This window comes from Nomascus leucogenys, chromosome 10 (assembly GCF_006542625.1).
Source record: "Nomascus leucogenys isolate Asia chromosome 10, Asia_NLE_v1, whole genome shotgun sequence".
Lineage (NCBI taxonomy): Eukaryota > Metazoa > Chordata > Mammalia > Primates > Hylobatidae > Nomascus > Nomascus leucogenys.
Window position 1 is genome coordinate 25514415 of NC_044390.1, and position 20687 is coordinate 25535101.

The window sequence follows — 20687 nt, forward strand, 5'->3', positions numbered from 1 at the left end:
TTAATTAAAAATTGTCTGGCTGAGTGTGGTGGCTCACAACTATAATCCTAGCACTTTGGGAGGCCAAGGTGCGTGGATCGCCTGAGTCTAGGAGTTTGAGACCAGCCTGCGCAACATGGCAAAACCTCATCTCTACCAAAAAAAAAAAAAAAAAAAAATTAGGCAGGCGTGATGGCACATGCCTGTAATGCCAGCTACTCGGAAGGCTTAGGTGGGAGGATCACTTGAGCTGGGGAGGTCATGGCTGTAGTGAGCTGTGATCATGCCACTGCACTCCAACCTGGGCAACAGAGTGAGACCCTGTCTCAAAAAAAAAAAAAAAAAATTGTCATACTAGGAACCCAGAAGATCTCAAATTGAGTGAAAAAAGACAATTCATAGAGGTGAACACCAGGATAACAGATATTAAAATTATCTGACGAAGATTATAAAGCCAGCTATCTTAAAATGCCTCAACAAGCAATTATGAATGAGCATGCCTGAAACAAATGAAAAAATAGAAAGTCTTAGCAAAGAAATAAATAGAAGAACCAAATAGAAATTTTAGAGCTGAAAAATCCAGTAACTAAATTAAAAACTTCAATGGATGATAGGCTCACTAGCAGAATGGAGGAAATAGAAGAATGAATCAGTAAACTGATAGAACAATAGAAACTGCCAAATCTGAACAGCAGAGAGAAAATAGGCTAAAAATGAACAGAGCCTTAGGGACTGTAACTAAAGAGCAAACATCTATGCCATGAGATCTCTCGGAAGAAGTGGAGAAAGAGGGTATGGCTGGAAAAGTATTAAAAGAAATGATCATTGAAAACTTTTCCCAAATTTGGCAAAAGACATAAACCTGCAGGCTTAAGAAACCTAGCAAACTCCTAACAGGGTAAACCAAAGCAGTCCACACCAAGATATGCCATATGCAGACTTTTGAAAATTGAAGATTAAAAAATCTTGAAAGAAATTAGAAACTATACCAGAGGGGGGATAAATAGTTTGAATGACAGCAGATTTCTCATCAGAAATCATGGAGACCACATACCACATTTGTTAAGTACTGATAGAAAAGAACTGTTATTTTTAAGAAAACTTTCAAAGGTCTGAGGTCAGAACTTTTGTTTGTATTCATAATGTTACATAGTATCTTTCATTGGGATATAGAACTTTCAAAAGAAAATGGGAAAGTGCATTTCTACTAATGAGAAATAATCATAAGATTATTTACTATTTTGCATTTTGTTGCTCAGAGACTTGCTAATGAAAATAGCATTTATTTCTGAATAGTATAATGTTCTGCTTAATCTTTGAATAGTTTAGATAGTTTAGTTTTCATAATTTCTCCTAGGATGGCTTTGAGTAATTTATTCAGATTTTCAAGAAGCATAACTATTACAATGCTATTTTGCTGACCTTCTGATTTTTAAAACTTTGTATATTGGTTAAAATAACTTTTTGATACTACTTTTTCTACAATAATGTATTAATCCAGTCTCACACTGCTATGAAGAACTACCTGAGACTGGGTAATTTATGAAGAAAAGAGATATAATTGACTCACAGTTCCACAGGCTGTACAGGAAGCATGGCAGGGGAAGCCTCAGGAAACTTAGAATTATGGCAGAAGGCAAAGGGGAAGTGTGCACATCTTCATATGGCCAGCAAGAAGAGAGAAAGACAGCAAAGAGGGAGGTGCTACACACTTCAAACAGCCGTATCTCGTGAGAACTCTATCAGCACAAAGACAGCACTAAGAGGATGGTGCTAAACCATTAGAAACCACCCTCATGATCCAATCACCTCCCACCAGGTCCCACCTGCAACACTGAGAATTGCAATTCAGTATCAGATTTGGGTGGGGACATAGAGCCAAACCATATCAACTGAATAAGAAAATATACATTAAATTTGGACACTAAATATATTTAGCTCTTGCTGATAATTGCTTTCTTTGTCTCTCTTCACTAAGTTCTCATTAGCTTCTAATTTAAAGACAAAGTTTTTCTTAAATTTTTTCTTAAAAGATCAAAATTTTTAAATGAGCTGTTTCCTTTTCTTAAATATTTGCTTCTGTGGTTTGGTTTTTGACAAAACTCAGAAGATAGTGGAGACTATCAAAATTTGTCTTCCAAAGTCAGTTAACCCAGAATCTCACCGTTTATCTAATATGCCATATTCACATTGCAACCAATAGCTTTGTTAACTTTACACCTTTTGTTAGATTTTCCAGTTAGCACACAAATAATTTTGTAAAAATCCTTTTGGATCATGTCTTGATTTGGAAGCTTACTCATTTATCTATCTAAAATTATCAAATCAGAGTTTCTAGAGTATTACAAATCTCAATTAAATCTGTCAGATTACCGTTGTTCGTTTCTACAATCTGTTAAGAATTTCATGGCTGGGCCCGGTGGCTCACACCTGTAATCCCAGCACTTTGAGAGGCCAAGGTAGGAGGATTGCATAATGCCAGGAGTTTGGGAACAGCCTGGGCAACATAGGGAGACCCCATCCCTAAAATTTTTTTTTTTTAATTTAGCTGGGTGTCGTAGTATGTTCCTGTATTCCTAGCAACTAGGGAGGCTGAGGCAGTTAGGATGGCTTGAGCCTAAGAGTTCAAGGTTACAATGAACTATGATTGCACTACTGCACTCCAGCCTGGGCAACAGAATGAGACTGTCTCTTCAAAAATAAAGATAAAAAAGAATTTCATCCTGTACTAGGTGGCATCTCTTATGTTGACTATCTTTGAATTGCTTAAGGAAATTGTTAACTATTGTTAAGAAAATATAGGCCTGATTTTCTTTACCCTGAAGCACTCAATAGGGTTGTGCATTTGAAAAGTAGCCCAATCTTCTAACTTTCAGTTTGGAACGCCTATGTGAAAAATCTGTTTTTTTTTTTTCTTCCAAGGAATCTTAGAATAAGTATGGCATATTTTTCCTAATTAACAGCCACACAAGTAGCTTCTAATACCCCAGCTTTTGTTCTGAAGGAAATCTAGATGTCTGTTTTCATTATCTCCAGGGTCTTTCAAAGTGAAATTCTCATATTCCAGATAGCCTGTAGTTTGTTTCACATTATCTTAAACATTGCTTTCTTTCTTTTTTCCCCCCCTTTTAAATGGAGTCTAGCCGTGTCACGCAGGCTGGAATGCAATGGCACAATCTCAGCTCACACAATCTCAGCTCACTACAACTTCTACCTTCTGGGTTCAAGTGATTCTCCTGTCTTAGCCTCCAAGTAGCTGGGATTACAGGCATGCACCACCACACCCAGCTAATTTTTTTGTATTTTTTTGGTAGAGTTGGGGTTTTGCTATGCTGGCCAGGCTGGTCTCGAACTTCTGACCTCAGGTGATCTGCCCACCTTGGCCTACCAGAGTGAAACATTGCTTTCTAAATGTGATAATTTTGCATATGACAACAGATAGTACTTTAATTTTATTTTTAACTCATTTAAACCACATTGCCCTGTAAAGTTATTTTATAAATTAGATTTTAGTTGTTTAAGTTATATATATATATAACTTATAACTAAATAATATATAACTACAATGTATTATACTCAACTATATCTTTGAATGTCATACAGGTGTCAACAGGCAGAGGTGGGAACTGAACCCGAAGTCTGCAGAGCATAAAAGTTTCTGCTTTTTTCACCCAGCCAACCTTTGAATTGCTTTTGGAGACTATTTATGGTAGCTAAGAATTAATCCACCATAGGATTAATCAATCCGTGAGATTTTGTTTATTATTATTTATTATTATTTTTTCAAATGTGCCTTTGTAACATTTACATTTGCAAGTAATAGTTCTAGAGTGCAGGAGAAGTTTGTGAATTGTGTGTTTGCATGCATAAATACATACATACATACGTACATACACACATACCTAATCTTTTGGCTCAAGGATTGCTTTGGGCCCTGCTTCCTGCCAGCAGTTTTGGTACTTTACTCTGTTAGTTTCTCTTAACATCCTTCCTGTTTATATAAATTCTGTATTGTCTGTATTTGGCTTTGACCTGGTATTTCCTTGAAACTCTGCTTCCTGTACTTCAAGCTGCAGCTAGTCTGAGATACTCCTTTTATTCTCAATCTTTGTGTCCTTTGAATGATTTGTGATACCCAAGCAGAATAGATGTATTTTTATGTAAATATTCCTAATTGTTTGGAATTTTGCCTAGGAGAATAATTACATACTCTCTCAGAGCATAGCACAGCAAGACTCCACTATATCTTACCTTTCTGCTTTAGACTCATTTATTTATTTGTAGTATATGAGGAAATATTTTTTTAGTTTTATATACATTTTCAAAACTAAGAAAACAGAAAAAATTACCTCAAGTCTAACTTCTGTTTGTAGAATTTTCATAAAGATGATAAAACTTTTACAACATATTTTTAAATATAAAACATGAAACTACAAAATGATACAGTAGCCATTTTTATGATGAGATACACATGTCCAGAACAAACTTATGACAGAAAACTTGGTTAACGCACAAAACAACCAATACAAATCTCTCTTCCTCTATCTCTTAGAGGTAACCACTGTTAGAGAGAGGGGGTGTGTGTGTGTGTGTGTAAAAGATATAGAGATTGATCAATTATTTCGTTTATTCTAAGGAAAATGAACTGGGCCTCCATCTAGCTATACATACTTCCTATCACAGGACTTTATTTTGTTCTTTCTCACCTACAGCACATTGCCCTTCTGTTCTCTTCTGTTAGCACCTACATAATCATCAGAGAATCCTTTTCTGACTTCTCTAAGTCCATTTTTCCTGTTAATCCTAGACACCACCTAATTCTGTTTCAGGACCTACCACAGCTTTACATTTAATCTGACTGTCTTACTAGACTATAAACTTTTTGAAGGGAAGTTCTGTGTTTCTTTTTGTTTACCTTTGTATTCCTGGTATGTAACGTAGTGCCAGATGCATACTAGACACTCCATAAATATTGGTTGAATTAATGAATACGTTTGAAATACCAGCAAAGAATGTACATAAGCAGTTCACAAAAGGAGAAATACAAATGCCAGTAAATATATCTAAATATTTTCAGTCTCATGTGTAATCAGGAAATATAAATTAAAGCAATGACAACATATTTTATCTTCATGATGTTGGGAAAATTTTTTAAAAATTGTTAATTTCAACTGTCTATTTAAGTGCACATCTATTAAGAGAATAGTATTAAATGAAGGTATAAACCAGACATACTACGGAATATTTTTCAGGTGTTAGAAGGGAAGAGTTACATTATACTTCATTTAGAATAATCTCATTAATTTGTGCTTTACAAAAAGAACCCCAAAAGTGATGGTGTATATATGTTTACACACATATAAATTTATGGCAGAGGTACTGGAAAGATTTTTGCCCTACTGTTGATAGTGTTTTTATCTCTGGGGGGAGGGAACATAATAGTAGGAGAGGAATAAAGGAGTTCCTTTTTCCCTCTGTGAATGTGTACTTTTTAAAAAAAAATATTTTATAATTATAATATTTTTATGTAGTCTAAATATGAAGGAGCTAAATTGGTTAGGAACATAAAGAAAAAGACCCATTCTTTATATATGGAAAAATAAAACCAGGGATACCCAAAGAAAATGGTTTAATCTAGAACTACAAGTAGTTCTAAATTGTTGGCGCCTAAAGTGTGATGCCAGAAGAAGAAGGAGGCTGAAAAAGAAGACAAGGCCAGATCACTGAGGGCTGTACGTTATCTTTTCTCCTAGCATGGTAGAGCCATCCAAACATTTTTTAAGTTAGAAATTGACTTGGGTAGGCCGGGCATGGTGGCTCACTCCTATAATCCCAGCACTTTGGGAGGCCGAGGCAGGCGGATCACGAGGTCAGGAGATTGAGACCACGGTGAAACCTCATCTCTACTAAGAATACAAAAAAAAAAAAAAAAAAAAAAAAAAAAAAAAAAAGAGCCAGGCGCAGTGGCGGGTGCCTGTAGTCCCAGCTACTCGGGAGGCTGAGGCAGGAGAATGGCATGAACCCGGGAGGCGGAGCTTGCAGTGAGCAGAGATCACGCCACTGCACTCTAGCCTGGGTGACAAAGTGAGACTGTCTCAAAAAAAAACAAAAAGAGAGAAAAAAGAAATTGACTTGGGTAATAGATGGTTAGTTACATCGTTCAGTAGATGACTCTGGGAGATGTGCTGTTGACATGATTAAAGAGATGAATAACCTTTTTGTATCTGAATACCTTTGGCAGGTTTGATGAAGCCTATAGATACTTTCTTAGAATTGTGTTTTGGATGCTTAAAATAAATACAGAGTACACAGAAGCCAATTATATTGGAATGCACTTATCAAAATATTTAAAAAATATATTTGTAGTATAATTATCTGTCTGCTTCTTTAGTAAAATATTAAATAAAAAGACCTAGTGGTGGGTTTAATAACTACTCTAATTTTAAAATAATGATAAGCAATAATTTAATGTATCTGTGTCAATTGAATTTTTTATGAACCTTCTGAATTTTACCCATGAACCCCAGCTTAAGAACTCTTGCTTGTGGGATGAGATTGGGAGCACAGAGACCAGTAAGGAAACCAGTCCATATGGAGATAATGAGAAGTCTCAGTGGAGGTGGATCCTATGAGACTTTCTAATTATTATTAAAAATTAGCATTTTTATGAAATACTTTCTAATTATTAAAAATTAAAATTTTTGTATTGGTAAAGCAACACGTGTACATTATAGAAAAATTAGGAAATATAAATTTAAAAAAGAAACATGCTCTAGATAGTTTTGTTTTTTGTTTTTTTGTTTTTTTTTTTGGCTTGATCTCAGCTCACTGCAAGCTCCACCTCCCGGGTTCTCGCCATTCTCCTGCCTCAGCCTCCTGAGTAGCTGGGACTACAGGCGCCCACCACCACACCTGGCTAATTTTTTGTATTTTTAGTAGAGACAGGGTTTCACCTTGTTAGGATGGTCTTGATCTGACCTCGTGATCTGCCCGCCTTGGCCTTCCAAAGTGCTGGGATTACAGGCATGAGCCACTGCGCCTGGCCTGATAGTTTTTTAAAATTTAAATAATGTGTATACTGTCCTTTATTTCTGCTTTATATAGGAACTTTCTTCATTGGTTATGCATTTAGTTTTATTTCGATGATAATAGCTTTTGCTTAACTATTTTCCCTTTGGTTTTACAGGTTTTTGATTGGTCAAGGGGCACATGTAGGGGCTGTCAACAGTGAAGGAGATACACCTTTAGATATTGCGGAGGAAGAGGCAATGGAAGAGCTACTTCAAAATGAAGTTAATCGGCAAGGTAAAATAAAAAGCAACCTAAATGGAAAAAATGTTTTAGAAAGAATATGATACTTTTCCAGCAAAAATATTTGTTGACATCGAAGGACAATCATAATTTAATGAAAAAAATGAATTCAGCTTGCAAAACAATAGTACAGTATGATTCTGTTTTCTAAAATATTCTCCACTCTATAAGTATTTTTAAAGTTAAAAGAAATGTTAGAAGCAGCAGGATCAGGCATAAAATTATGTGGAAGTAAAAGTTTTGGAGCAAAATAAAGCAGGCAAAGGGGATAGAAAGTGCACAGGGTAAGTGGCACATTGCAAAGTTAAATAGTGTGGTCAAGAAGGCTCACTGATAGGGGGTCATTTAAGCTGAGATGTGAATACAATGAGGGAATGAGTCATGTTGATCTGGGGAAAGAGCATTCCAGACAAGGGGAGCAATGAATACAGGAATGGGAGGGTGTCCTGTATATGCAGAGAAGCAGCGAGAGGCAGAGCAGAGGAAGAGGCAGAAAGGAGATGAGGTCACAGAAGTAGCAGGAGGTCATATCACATAAGGCCTTGTGAGCCATTGGGAAGACTTTGGCTTTTAACCTGAGTGAAATAGGAAGCCAATGGAGGGATTGAGGCAGAGGATTGACATGATTTGATGTACTTTTAGAAAGGATCTCTCTGGCTCTTGTGTTGAAAATAGATTGTAGGGAGACAAGGACAGAAGTAGGAGAAGGGTTAGGAAATAATTGCCATAATCCAGACAAAATAAGGTGATTTATTTTTGACTGGTAGTAGATGAAGTGATGAGAAGAGATTGGATTATGGATATATTTTGAAGGTTTGGCCAAGAGGATTATTGAGTCATTCATTAGCTAGAAGGTGTGAAAAAAAGAAGATTCTAAGGTTTTTGGTTTGAACAAATGTATAGATGAAGTTCCTGTTTGAGATGTGAAGATTGTAAGAAGAGTAGGTTTTATAGGGAAATATTAGGGCTTTTTCAGGCATGTTAAATTTGTTTTGCATGTTAGATATCCAAACTGTTGAATATGCGAGTCTGCAGTTACAAAATGGATATGTAAATTTGGAAGGTGTTCATTTATAGATAAGAGTGATTGCTAATGGGCACAGAGTTTCATTACTCAAGAGTGATGAGTATTCTAAAGTTGATTGTGATGATGGTTACACCACTCCTCACATTTACTAAAAAAATCATTGAATTCTACACTTTAAATGCTATGTAAATGCTGTGAATTATATCTTAATAAGGCTGTGTGCCCGTATATACGTGTGTATATATAAAATATGATCCAGGCTGGGCACGGTGGCTCATGCCTGTAATCCCAGCACTTTGGGAGGCCAAGGCGGGTGGATCACGAGGTCAGGAGTTTGAGACCAGCCTGACCAACATGGTGAAACCCTGTCTCTACTAAAAATACAAAAATTAGCCGGGCGTGGTGTCGGGCACCTGTAACCCAGCTACTCAGGAGGCTGAGGCAGGAGAATTGCTGGAATCCGAGAGGCGGAGGTCGCAGTAAGCCGAGATTGCACCACTGCACTCCAGCCTTGGCAACAGAGTGAGACTCCGTCTAAAAAAAAAAAAAATCCAGCAACTCCTCTTCTAGAAATTTACCCAAAATATATATATATATATATATATATATTTTTTTTTTTTTTTTTTTTTGAGACAGAGTCTTGCTCTGTCACCCAGACTGGAGTGCAGTGGCGCAATCTGGGTTCGCTGCAACCTCTGCAATCTGGGTTCACTGCAACCTCTGCCTCTCGGGTTCAAGCGATTCTCCTTGCCTCAGCCTCCCGAGTAGCTAGGATTACAGGCGCCTGCCACTGTGCCTGGCTAATATTTTTGTATTTTTAGTAGAGATGGGGTTTCACCGTGTTGGCCAGGCTGGTCTCCACCTCCTGACCTCAGGTGATCCTCCTGCCTGGGCCTCCCAAAGTGCTGGGATTACAGGCATGAGCCAGCACTCCCAGCCTACCCAAAAGAATTTAAAACGACTCAACTCTTTGAAATTGAATAATTTTTACAAACATGGGTGTACAGATTATTCATGTTAGGCAAAAGATGAAAGCAAACCAAGTGTCCATTGATAGATGAATAAATAAACAAAATGTGGAATATATATACAGTGAAATATTATTCAGCCTTAAGGAAGGAAATCAAACATATGCTACAGCATGGAGGACTTTATGGTAAGTGACATAAGCCAGTGATAAAAAAAAAAAACAAAAACAAATGATTCTACATATATGAGGTACCTAGAATAGTCAAATTCATAGAGAAAATAGAATGATGGCTGCCAGGGTCTGGAAGGAGGAGAGAAAAGGGAGTTGTTTAATTGGCAGAGTTTTTCTTTTGCAAGATGAAAAAAGCTCTGTAGATGTGTTACACAACAATGTGAATGTACTTAAGAACTATACACTTAAAAATAGTTAAGACCTGTAATCCCAGCTAAGGGGGGAGGATCGCTTTAGCCTGGGTGTTCCAGGCTGCAGTGATCTGATCACATCACTGTGCTCCAGCCTGCATGACAGAGTGAGACCCTTTCTGAAACCAAAAAAAAGTTAAGATGGTAAATTTTATTTTTATGTTTATTTTACTACAATTAAAAATTAATGTATATATGTGGATTACTTCTGCAGTACCTTTGGGCAGGACTCACACACACACACACACACACACACACACACAAAATGCCACATGTGATTTTTGTTATAGTCCATTAGGCAGTGACCAAACAGGTATTATTAGAGCTGTGTTTTACTGAGGTCAGATGATAGAGGAATGGTATGAAATATTGATGTAGAGGGCTGACTCCTGCTGAAATGTGCTTCATCAGAAAATAGAAACTAAGGATTAGAAAGGAATAGAAGGTAAATAAATTCCATGAAAGGAGATTTTTATTCCTTGGGATTAGGAAAACTCCTAATGACTGCGGGTTTGTTTTGTTTTGTTTTTGTTTGTTTTGAGACAGACTGGAGTGCAGTGACACAATCATGGCTCACTACAGCCTCAACCTCCCAGACCCAAGTGATCCTCCCACCTTAGCCTCTTGAGGAGCTGGGACTGTAGGCGCATGCCACCTCACCTGGCTAATTTTTGTATTTAAGTAGAGATGGGGTTTTACTGTGTTGGTCAGGCTGATCTTGAACTCCTGAACTCAAGCGGTCCACCTATCTTGGTCTCCCAAAGTTCTGATATTACAGGCATGAGCGACCGCATCTAGCCAACTGTGGGTTTGTTTTAAAAAAAAACTATCTTAAGCATGAAAACTGAGAAAATAAATACCTAAAATAGAATTGAGGTGTTATAAAAAGTGATTGAAGATAATTAGAGCCTAAGAAAAACAAGAAATGCAGTATAAAAGTGGTTATAAACTGAAGCCTGAATAAGCACATAGAAGAGCTTTCAACAGCCATGTTCCAGACAAGTGTTTTAGAGTCATGGGATCTTCTAGAGTTGAGTAAACTAAAGAATAGGTATAAAGCATCACAACCTAGCAAGAAGAACTTCCCTGCCCATTTTGCTGTGATGAGTGCTCAGATAGCTCAGATAACAGTTTCCTGTCAAACAATGGTAACTCTTTAAAGTAAAAGTTTAAGGCTCCTGTTTTTTATCTGATATTAGCAATTGTTATAAACTAGAAAAGGCATGGAGTTGTACTGAAAATTTCTTGCGTTTGGTTTCCTTCTGTATAAGGGAAATTGTTAGCATAACTATAAGCAGGGCTGATTTTAGTTTTAATGATTCATTTAGTACTGGTTAATGTGCCAGCAAATGTTCTATGTGCTGGGTGTTAACAATAAAAAAAAGCAAGACAATCCTTCTTAAGGATTTCACAGTCTAGCAGAAGTGTCAAACGAAGAGAGCTTCACAATACAGTGTGCTATGTATTAAAATATATAGGAACAGAATGTTGTGAGAATAGAAAAAGCTGTGGTGAGGAAAGGTTTCAGAGTGATGACATTTAGAGGGAGTTGGCTTGGCAAAGAAGGGAACTGGTGGACAGAAAAGGCGGGGTAACAAAACGTGCAAAGAAAAGAAGTTGTTGGAAGGCCAAGCACAGTGGCTCATGCCTATAATTCCATTGCTTTGGGGGGCTGAGATAAGAGGCTTGCTTGAGGCCAGGAGTACAAGGTTACTGTGAGCTACGATTGCATCACTGCACTCCAGCCTGGACAACAGAGTGAGACCTTGTCTCTCTCTCTCTCTTTTTTTTTTTAAATCACTTAAAAAAAAAAAGGATTTGGAGACATACATAGCATATGTGGACTGGAAGACAGACACATTCCTTTGGACTGGAATTGAGATGCAAAGTCAGGGCGGGATTTGTAGGAGATGAGGCCTGAAAAGATAGGTCAGAGCCAGATAGTGAAGGATATCTATTTTTGTAGGCATTGGATAGATGCAACAAATATCTCCAAGCAATAAATTAATTTGATTGGATTTGGTTTTTAGTATAAAGCTGATGGCAACTTGGAGGATGAAATAGAATGTAGGATATATGGTGACACGCATTCTTTGAAGAAGATTCTCAAATTAGTCCAGGTGAAAGATGATAAGAGCCAAAACCTGTTACATTTGAAATGAAGAACAAGGCTGTCTTGAGGAAATGTTGAAGTAAAATTAGAACAGTTTGGTAAAGAATTGAATGCAGATATGAAGGAAGAATTAAGGCTAACTCACTAAAGTTTCCAGTTGAATAGGTGATGATTAGATGAGTTCATGTAGGAAAGTGTGAGATGAGACAGAAACAGACTGAGGGACTACATGAGTATATGTTGGGTTTGTAGTACTAAAGGACATCTAGATGACAGTGGTTGGTGCATTGTTAGAACTTAGGATATGTAAAGATGTGAAAAGTAAATCTAGGAGAACCATAAGGAGGGGGAATTCTGGGAACTAGTAGATGAGATGACCCTGGAGATGAAAAGCTAAGTGCTAACACTGATAATAGTAGTAATGACAATAGCTAACTATTATTAAATGCTTATTATATGCCAGGCATTGAGCCAAGAGCTTCACATGCATTTCTTCATTTCATCCTCATAGCAATTCTCTGAGGTTTATACTACTGTTACCCCATTTCCAGATGAGAAAATTGAGGCTTAGTGATTTACCCAAGATCGTACAGGTAGGAAGTGGTAGTGCTATAGGTCTGTCCTAAACAGTATGACAGATATCTTGAGCTCACATTCTGTACCACTGTACCATACTGCATTTTATTTAAAATGTCTCCTAGAAAATACTTCATGATGTTCATTTGATACATATAATGGGAATGCATAAATTTATATAGCATATCTTAATTCCAAAGAAACAAAAGTATAGGGGCATCTCTAACAGATTTTAATAATTATAAAAAAGCACCCTAAATATATCTCTAGTTGTATTAGTCCATTCTCATGATGCTATGAAGAAATACCCAAGACTGGGTAATTTGTAAAGGAAAGAGGTTTAATTGACTTATAGTTCCATAGGGCTGGGGAGGCCTCAGTCATGACAGAAGAGAAAGCAAACACATCAGGAAACTTACAATCATGCAGTCATGACAGATGGGAAAGCAAACACATCCTTCACACGGTGGCAGGAGAGAGAAGTGCCAAGCAAAGTCCCTTTTAAAACCATCGGATCTCGTGGGAACTCACTATCACAAGAACAGCAGCACTGGGGGTAACTGCCCCCATGATTCAGTTACCTCACACGGAGTCCCTCCCGCGACTTGTGGGGATTGTGGGAACTACAATTCATGATGAGATTTGGGTGGGAACACAGCCAAGTCATATCATCCCACTCCTGGCCCCTTCCAAATCTCACGTCCTCACATTTCAAAACACAATCATACCTTCCCAACAGTCCCCCAGAGTCTTAACTCATTCCAACATTAACCCAAAAGTCCAAGTCCAAAGTCTCATCTGAGACAAGGTAAGTCCCTTCTGCCTGTGAGCCTGTAAAATCGAAAGCAAGTTAATTACTTCCTAGACACAGTGGGGGTACAGGCATTGGGTAAATATACCTGTTCCAGATGGGAGAAATTGGCCAAAACAAAGAGGCTATAAGCCCCATGCAAGTCTGAAATCCAATAGGGCTGTTATTAAACATTAAAGTTCCAAAATGATCTTCTTGGACTTCATGTCTCACATCCGGGTCATGCTGATGCAAGAGGTGGGCTCCCACAGCCTTGGACAGCTCTGCCCCTTTGCAGGACAGCTTTGCAGGGTACAGCCCCACTCCTGGCTTCTTTCATGGGCCAGTGTTGAGTGTCTCTGGCTTTTCTAGGCACACAGTGCAAGCTGTCAGTGGATCTATCATTCTGGGCTCTGGAAGATGGTGGCCCTCTTCTCGTGGCTGCACTAGGCAGTACCCCAGTGGGGACTCTGTGTGGAGTCTCTGACCTCACATTTCCCTTCCACACTGCCCTAGCTGAAGTTCTCCATGAGGGCTCCACCTCTGCAGCAGACTTCTGCCTGGACATCCAGGCCTTTCCATTCATCCTCTGAAATCTAGGCAGAGGTTCCCAAACCTCAGTTCTTGACTTCTGCACACCCACAGTCCCAACACCACATGGAAGCCACAAAGGCTTGGGGCTTGCATCCTCTGAAGCGATGGCCTGAGCTGTACATTGACCCCCTTTAGCCAGGGCTGGAGTAGCTGGGACACAGAGCACCAAGTCCCAAGGCTGCACGCAGCAAGGGGGCCCTGGACCCGGCCCATGAAACCATTTTTCCCTCCCAGGCCTCCAGGCCTGTGATGGGAAGGGCTGCCTTGAAAGTCTTTGACATGCCCTGGGGACCTTTTCCCCTTTGTCTTGGCGATTAACATTTGGTTACTCATTACTTACGCAGATTTCTGCAGCCAGCTTGAATTTCTCCCCAGAAAATTGGGTTTTCTTTCACATTATCAGGCTGCAAATTTTTCATACTTTTATGCTCTGCTTCCTTTTGAACACTTTGCTGCTTAAATTTCTTTCATCAGATACCCTAAATTACCTCCCTCAAGTTCAGAGTTCCACAGATCTCTAGGGCAGGGGGCAGAATGGCGCTAGTCTCTTTGCCAAAGCATAACAAGAGTGACCTTTGCTTCAGTTCCCAACAAGTTTCTCATCTCCATCTGAGACCAACTCAGCCTGGACTTCATTGTCCATATCACTATCAGCATTTTGGTCAAAGCCATTCAATAAGTCTCTAGGAAGTTCGAAACTTTCCTACATCTTCCTATCTTCCTCTGAGCCCTCTAAATTGTTCCAGTCTCTACCTGTTACCCAGTTTCAAAATTGCTTCCACATTTTTTGGGTGTCTTTACAACTGTGCCCCACTACCCGATACCAAATTACTGTATTAGTCCATTCTCATGCTGCTATGAAAAAGTACCTGAGAGTGGGTAATTTATAAAGGAAAGAGGTTTGACTCACAGTTCCACATGGCTGGGGGTCCTCAGGAAACTTACAATCACAGTGGAAGGGGAAGCACAATCATAGTGGAAGGAGAAGCAAACACATCCTTCTTCACATGGCGGCTGGAGAGAGACGTGCCAAACAAAGAGGAAAAAGCCCCTAAACCATAAGATCTTGTGAGAACTCCGTCACTATCACAAGAACAGTAGCATGGGGGTAACTGTCCCCATGATTTAGTTGCCTCCCACTGGGTCCTTCCCACCACATGTAGGGATTATGGGAACTACAATTCAAGATGAGATTTGGGTGAGAACACAGCCAAACCATATCATTAGTAGTGGTAACATTTCTCAAATTATCTAGGTATGAAAATTATTGTTTAATATTTTTAAGTTTTTTAATCATTCTTTTGGCTTTTCTTATTCTAGTACATTTGATCAGTAACTAGTTATGCTTAAGTAAATTGCCTTTGAAAGTAGTAATAATTGAACAGTAGCTGTAATTATTTTCTTTATCTGGGGACAAATTAATTTTTGAATCTGTTGCTGACTAAATTCCAATCTAATTTTATTTATTTTAATCTAAGAGATTTGGTTATATTTTAATCTAATATTTACTGCTCTTAAATCATAGTGACAGATGTTAGTCTAATCACTTTATTATATCCAATTTAGTTTTATTATGTACTATTTTCATTGTTTAAAAACCTTGCAGGTATAGTAGGTGGGTTAAGGACCAGTTAAATGCATTATTAGATTTTTTTTCATTTAAAACAGAAATCAAGAAAAGAGAAGCAGAATCATAGACTTTTCAAACTGATAGTGATAATTAACACCTTAGTGTTTATCCCTGATCTAAACACTTTATATGTATTAATTAATTTAGTTTTCAGAACAACCATATAGGATAGATACTGTCATCACTCCCATCTTACAAATGAAACCAGAGCATAGCATAGATTGTCTACCCTGAGGTAGTACAGCTAGTAAGTGGTGGATCAGAGATTCAAATCCAGCCAGTCTCGGTTCAGTATCTGTTTTCTTAACCTATCTTACTAATATCCAAAGAAGCTATGGCTTTCTCAGGATCACTGGTAGTTAATCAAAGCACTGAAATTAGAAAGCAAGTCTCCTAATACATAGTACAATTAGATTTCTTTTCCTCAAGTTTTTGATGAGCTAAGCACGGTCTACATACTCTAATCGGTAGTATTTTTAAAATTTAAGAACAAAAGAAAGGTTTTTCTTTTCTAATTTAATTTTCTTAAGCATAAGGAATTGCCGTTCACGTTAACTTTACACTTGGATTGTTTTTATATATGAATCAGATGTGAGCACGATTTGGAAGCTAAAGAGGGTAATTGCTTTGTCATTAGATAAAGATAGCATGAAATTAGATAAATACAAAAGAAGTAGGTTTTTTTTTTAACTTGAAATTCAAAGGAAACAATAGTAAAAGACAATAAAAATCAGAATGTTTAAGATTGTAATGAAAGGAGGGATAAAAATAATGAAAATCTACCTGTTTTAAAAGACAGTAAGAGAATAACATTAAAAAAGCAAATCTAAGATAAATCACTTAATAGAAAGGTTATTAACGTTAGGCATATCTTAAATAAAATGGGCTGATTATCTTTTGGTAGGAAATTTTTGATACATGTAAAACTGATTTACTATAGAAATGGTGGCATTTGATTTTTATACAAATTATAGTTTGTGTTCATTACATATATAGTTTATACAATTTATTGTTTTCATAAGGTCTATTTGGAAAATCTTATTGCAAGTTTCCTTCAAATGCAGTAATGGGATATTATAATCTCTAGTTTGAAGATGACTTTTTCTATACATGTGTAATCTTGGAGTTTTAAAAATATTTCTGAAATATTGCCTGCTTTTTAAAAGCTGAGCTTCAGTTGAGTAATGAGCAGTTTAGTTGTCTTGGAAAAAATGATAATGTGCTAATAAGCAGGCAAAATAAAGACACAGTTCAGGTAGAAGATAGTAGCTGGCACGACAGCACAGACCATGATGTACTTGGGGACCTATGTGGAGGTCTAGATGGTTAGAACACTAGATGATGGTAAGAGAGAAAGACTATAGATGAAGTTAAAAATGCACTGAGACCAAGTCATAAAAGGCTTTATCTTGTATACTAAAGAGCTTGAGCTTTGTCTTACAGAAGCAGTCATTGACAAATTTTATATAAAGAAATGACATCATATTTTATTTTTTCGAGTTCAGCAGTCGATTGAGGGATGAATTAGAAGGGACTAAAGACTGAATGAGTTAAGGGCTGGTAGTAGTAGTCAAAGTGTGAGACATAAGCTATGAACTAGGATAGTGATGGGGGCCATTTAGAAGACAGTCTAGAAGTGGCAACTCCAAATCTGGTAACTAATAGGATGGTGTATTAGTCAGGCTTCTCCATAGAGACAGAACCTGTAGGATATATGGAAGGGGATTTATTAGGAGCAACTGACACAGAATCACTGCAAAGTCCCACAATAGGTCACCTGCAAAATGAAGAACCAGAGAAGCTGGTTATCTGGCTGGCTGAAAGCCAGTAGCGTGTCTCTGTCCAAGTTCAAAGCCCTAGAAGCTGGGAAACTGACACCGCAGTCCCTGTCAGGCCTGACAGCCCCCCAAGGAGCCACTGGTGCAAGTCCCAGAGTCCAAAAGTTGAAGAACCTGTAGTCTGATATCCAAAAGCAGGAGGAAAAAAGGTATCCTCCTCCTGAAGGGAGAGAGCAAGCAGAAAGAGCAAATCCTCCTTTTTCAGCCCATTTCTCCCAGGTGATTGGATTTTGCCTGTGTACATTGAGGGTGGGTCTTCCTCTCCCAGGCCACTGACTCCCGTGTCAGTCTCCTCTGGAAACATCCTCAACTGCACCCAGAGACAGTGCTTCACCAGCCATCTAGGCATCTCTCAGTCTAGTTAAGTTGACACAATTAACAATCACAGATGGGGTGAGAGTAAGGTAAAGGGAGAAATTCAGATGACTTTCAGGTTGCTAGGTAAGTGAGGGCACTTAGTATAGGAAAACAAAACAGGCAGCAAATAGAATGGTTGGGGAAAAATTTGGTTAAGATTTTAGCATTGAGTTTGAGATGCCCATGGCATATTATTTTATTATTTCCCTAGTTCTCTCTCCTACAGGCTTAGATATCCAACTGATTACTTGATATCTCTGACTAGATATTTGTTAGGCATCTTAAACTTCACATTTCCGAAATTGAAGCTTTAATTTTTTCAGTTGCTGAGACTGAAAACCTCTGATTGATTCTCGACCTCTCTTTTTCTTCTGTATCTAAACTAACAGCAAATTCTCTTGGTAAGCCTTGAAAAACCCAGAATTCAACCACTTTACTGTCTTCACTGCTACCACCCTTGTTCAAGTTACCATAATTGCTTGCCTAGATTATTGCAGTAGCCTCCAAGTGGGTATCTCAATATCTACTCAACTTTTCATCCTAAGTGATCCTCTTAAGTCAGATCGTGTCACCACGCTCATTGTCCTTACTACTCTGTAGAGACCCTGTCCTTCTAAACAGAACATTCCTAGCAGGCTCCCACTTTAGAGCCTACTGGTACTTCCCTCTGCCTGGAATGTTCTCCCAGTAGTATGGCTATCACTCACTTTATTTCTTGTTGTAATGTCATCAAAGAAACTATTTTTTACCAACCTATATAAAATAACACCCCTTCTCATTACCCTTTCTGTTTCCTTTCCTTGCTTTTTCTTCACAAATGAATCATCTTCTGCCATATAATAAGTTCACATCTATACCTGTAGCATCTAATGATATACCTGGCAAAATAGTAGGTGCTCAGTATATATTAAATGTATGGATGGATGAATGAAAAATCTTGACCAAACAGTTGTATACATGGATATGGATTATAGGAGAATCTTAGCTGAGGAAGTGTGTGTGTTTGTGTGTGTGTGTGTGTGTGTGTTCTTGTTTTATATTTGTTCATTCATTGTTCATTTACTGAACATTTACTGATCTCCCTGTACTTCGCTTTTTTTTTTTTTTTTTTTTTTTTTCCCTTTTCTTTGAGGCAAAGTCTCACTCCGTTGCCCAGGCTGGAGTGCAGTGGCGTGATCTTGGCTCACTGCATCCTCCATCTCCTGGACTTAAGTAGTTCTCCTGACTCAGCCTCCCAAGTAGCTGAGACTACGGGCACCTGCCACTATGCCCGGCTAATTTTTTTTTTCTTTGTATTTTTAGTAGAGACGGGGTTTCACCATGTTGGCCAGGCTGGTCTTGACCTCAAATGATCTGCCCATCTCACCCTCTCAAAGTGCTGGGATTACAAGTGTGAGCCAACGCACCTGGCTCTGATCTCCCTTTGCTTTGTATCAGGTGTTCTACCAGACAGTGGGGATAAAAGATAAAAAGGCTCATAGACTTGTGGAGTAAGGCAGATTGTAAATGCATTGTGGTGTGTGCTGTTTATTAAATAGCAAGTAGTCAAAGCCATAAGACCACATGAAATCATTCAGGAATTTCAAGAGTATCTTTCTTTAATTTTTTTTCCAAGGTGTTGAGCTCTTTGAAGGTAGGAATTAGAGGATCCTGTTCATTTTTGTATTCTTCCCTTTTTTTGTTTGTTTTTTGAGACAGGGTTTTGCTCTCACCCAGGCTGGAATGCAGTGGCATGATCATGGCTCGCTGCAGCCTTGACCTCCTGGATCAAGTGATCCTTCCACGTCAGCCTCCCAAGTAGCTGGGATTATAGGTGTGAGCCACCTCTCCTGGCCTCTTTCCACTTTTATCACCTCAACCTAGGGTAGTGCTTAGAGTAAGTGCTTTTAAATGAATGAACATTTATATAACTTACTAAAATTGTGAAAATAACTTTAATGGTATGAAGAATGTACTATGTTGGAAAAGGAAATGAAGGGAGTTTGCTAGAGAAATAATCTATTTTAAGGTATGATATATTTTAGATGAAGACAGGACCTCCAAGTTGAAGCATTCAGTAAACATTTGTACCTGCTAGGCTAGATTTCATAGAACAGATCAAAACAATAGATAGAAATTTGAGACTTATTCATTATAATTGTTAAAAAAAAATTTAGCCCAAAGGGTGCTTATACCTTAGGAAATGTTCAAATTTTTAAAAAACAAGAAGAATAATCAGAAAGGAAAAATAAGATCAAAATAGTATTGTGGAGCAAAAACCAAGTAATAAGTAGAGAAAGTTAATACAATGTCTACATTATCCCCACATTTTTTAGTTTAACCGACTTGTTATAAGCAGCCCATTTTAAAAAGACATACTTTCATTTTTAATTTTATTTAGACTTGACATGTTTTGGATAATTTTATTTCCCAACATAGAACAATTTTTAAGCAAAAATAACAATTATTTTTATTTTATCAGGGGTTGATATAGAAGCAGCTCGAAAGGAAGAAGAACGGATCATGCTTAGAGATGCCAGGCAGTGGCTAAATAGTGGTCATATAAATGATGTCCGGCATGCAAAATCTGGAGGTACAGCACTTCACGTTGCAGCTGCGAAAGGCTATACGGAAGTTTTAAAGTAAGTATTGTTTTTTATAGAGTTGTTTTTCTATTTTAGTTTGTCTTCTTTATTCATTGTTCCTTTTCTTAAAATACCTGCAAACGTTATTTTGAAGCAACATAAAAGAGTTCTTTAATGCCTGTTTTCAGGAAGAAAAACTACTTTGAATATGATTGCTTTTGTTCTAAAATTCTTTCAACTCTCTAATTATTACTATTTTTTTAATCAGTTGTGATTTTCCAGTAAGTTGAATTTAAGTGTCAGTTACCTATTCTCTGTTACCTTTTGGCCTAATAAATCACTACAGAGTCATTTTGAGGTTCCAGATTGATAACTGGTTCGTGAGTCTAAGAACAATGTCCTGTGAACATACTATCAATTTTGAGAGCTTGATTCCTGCAGAATATTTATTTACATGTAACTTATCTTAAATACAATTTTGTTTTTTACTACATGAACACTGGAACTTAGTACTAT

The 20687-nt window shown here is 37.7% G+C and overlaps 1 protein-coding gene across 2 annotated transcripts in view; it reads left to right on the forward strand.

Moving 5' to 3' along the window:
- PPP1R12A (protein phosphatase 1 regulatory subunit 12A) overlaps positions 1 to 20687 on the forward strand; it is a 161438-nt gene that overhangs the window by 82291 nt on the left and 58460 nt on the right. For both annotated transcript variants that reach the window (XM_003259586.3, XM_012500121.2), the window contains exons 3-4: positions 7166 to 7284; positions 20069 to 20228. In XM_003259586.3, the coding sequence (XP_003259634.1) occupies positions 7166 to 7284; positions 20069 to 20228 (279 nt within the window). The remainder of the gene's footprint in view (positions 1 to 7165; positions 7285 to 20068; positions 20229 to 20687) is intronic.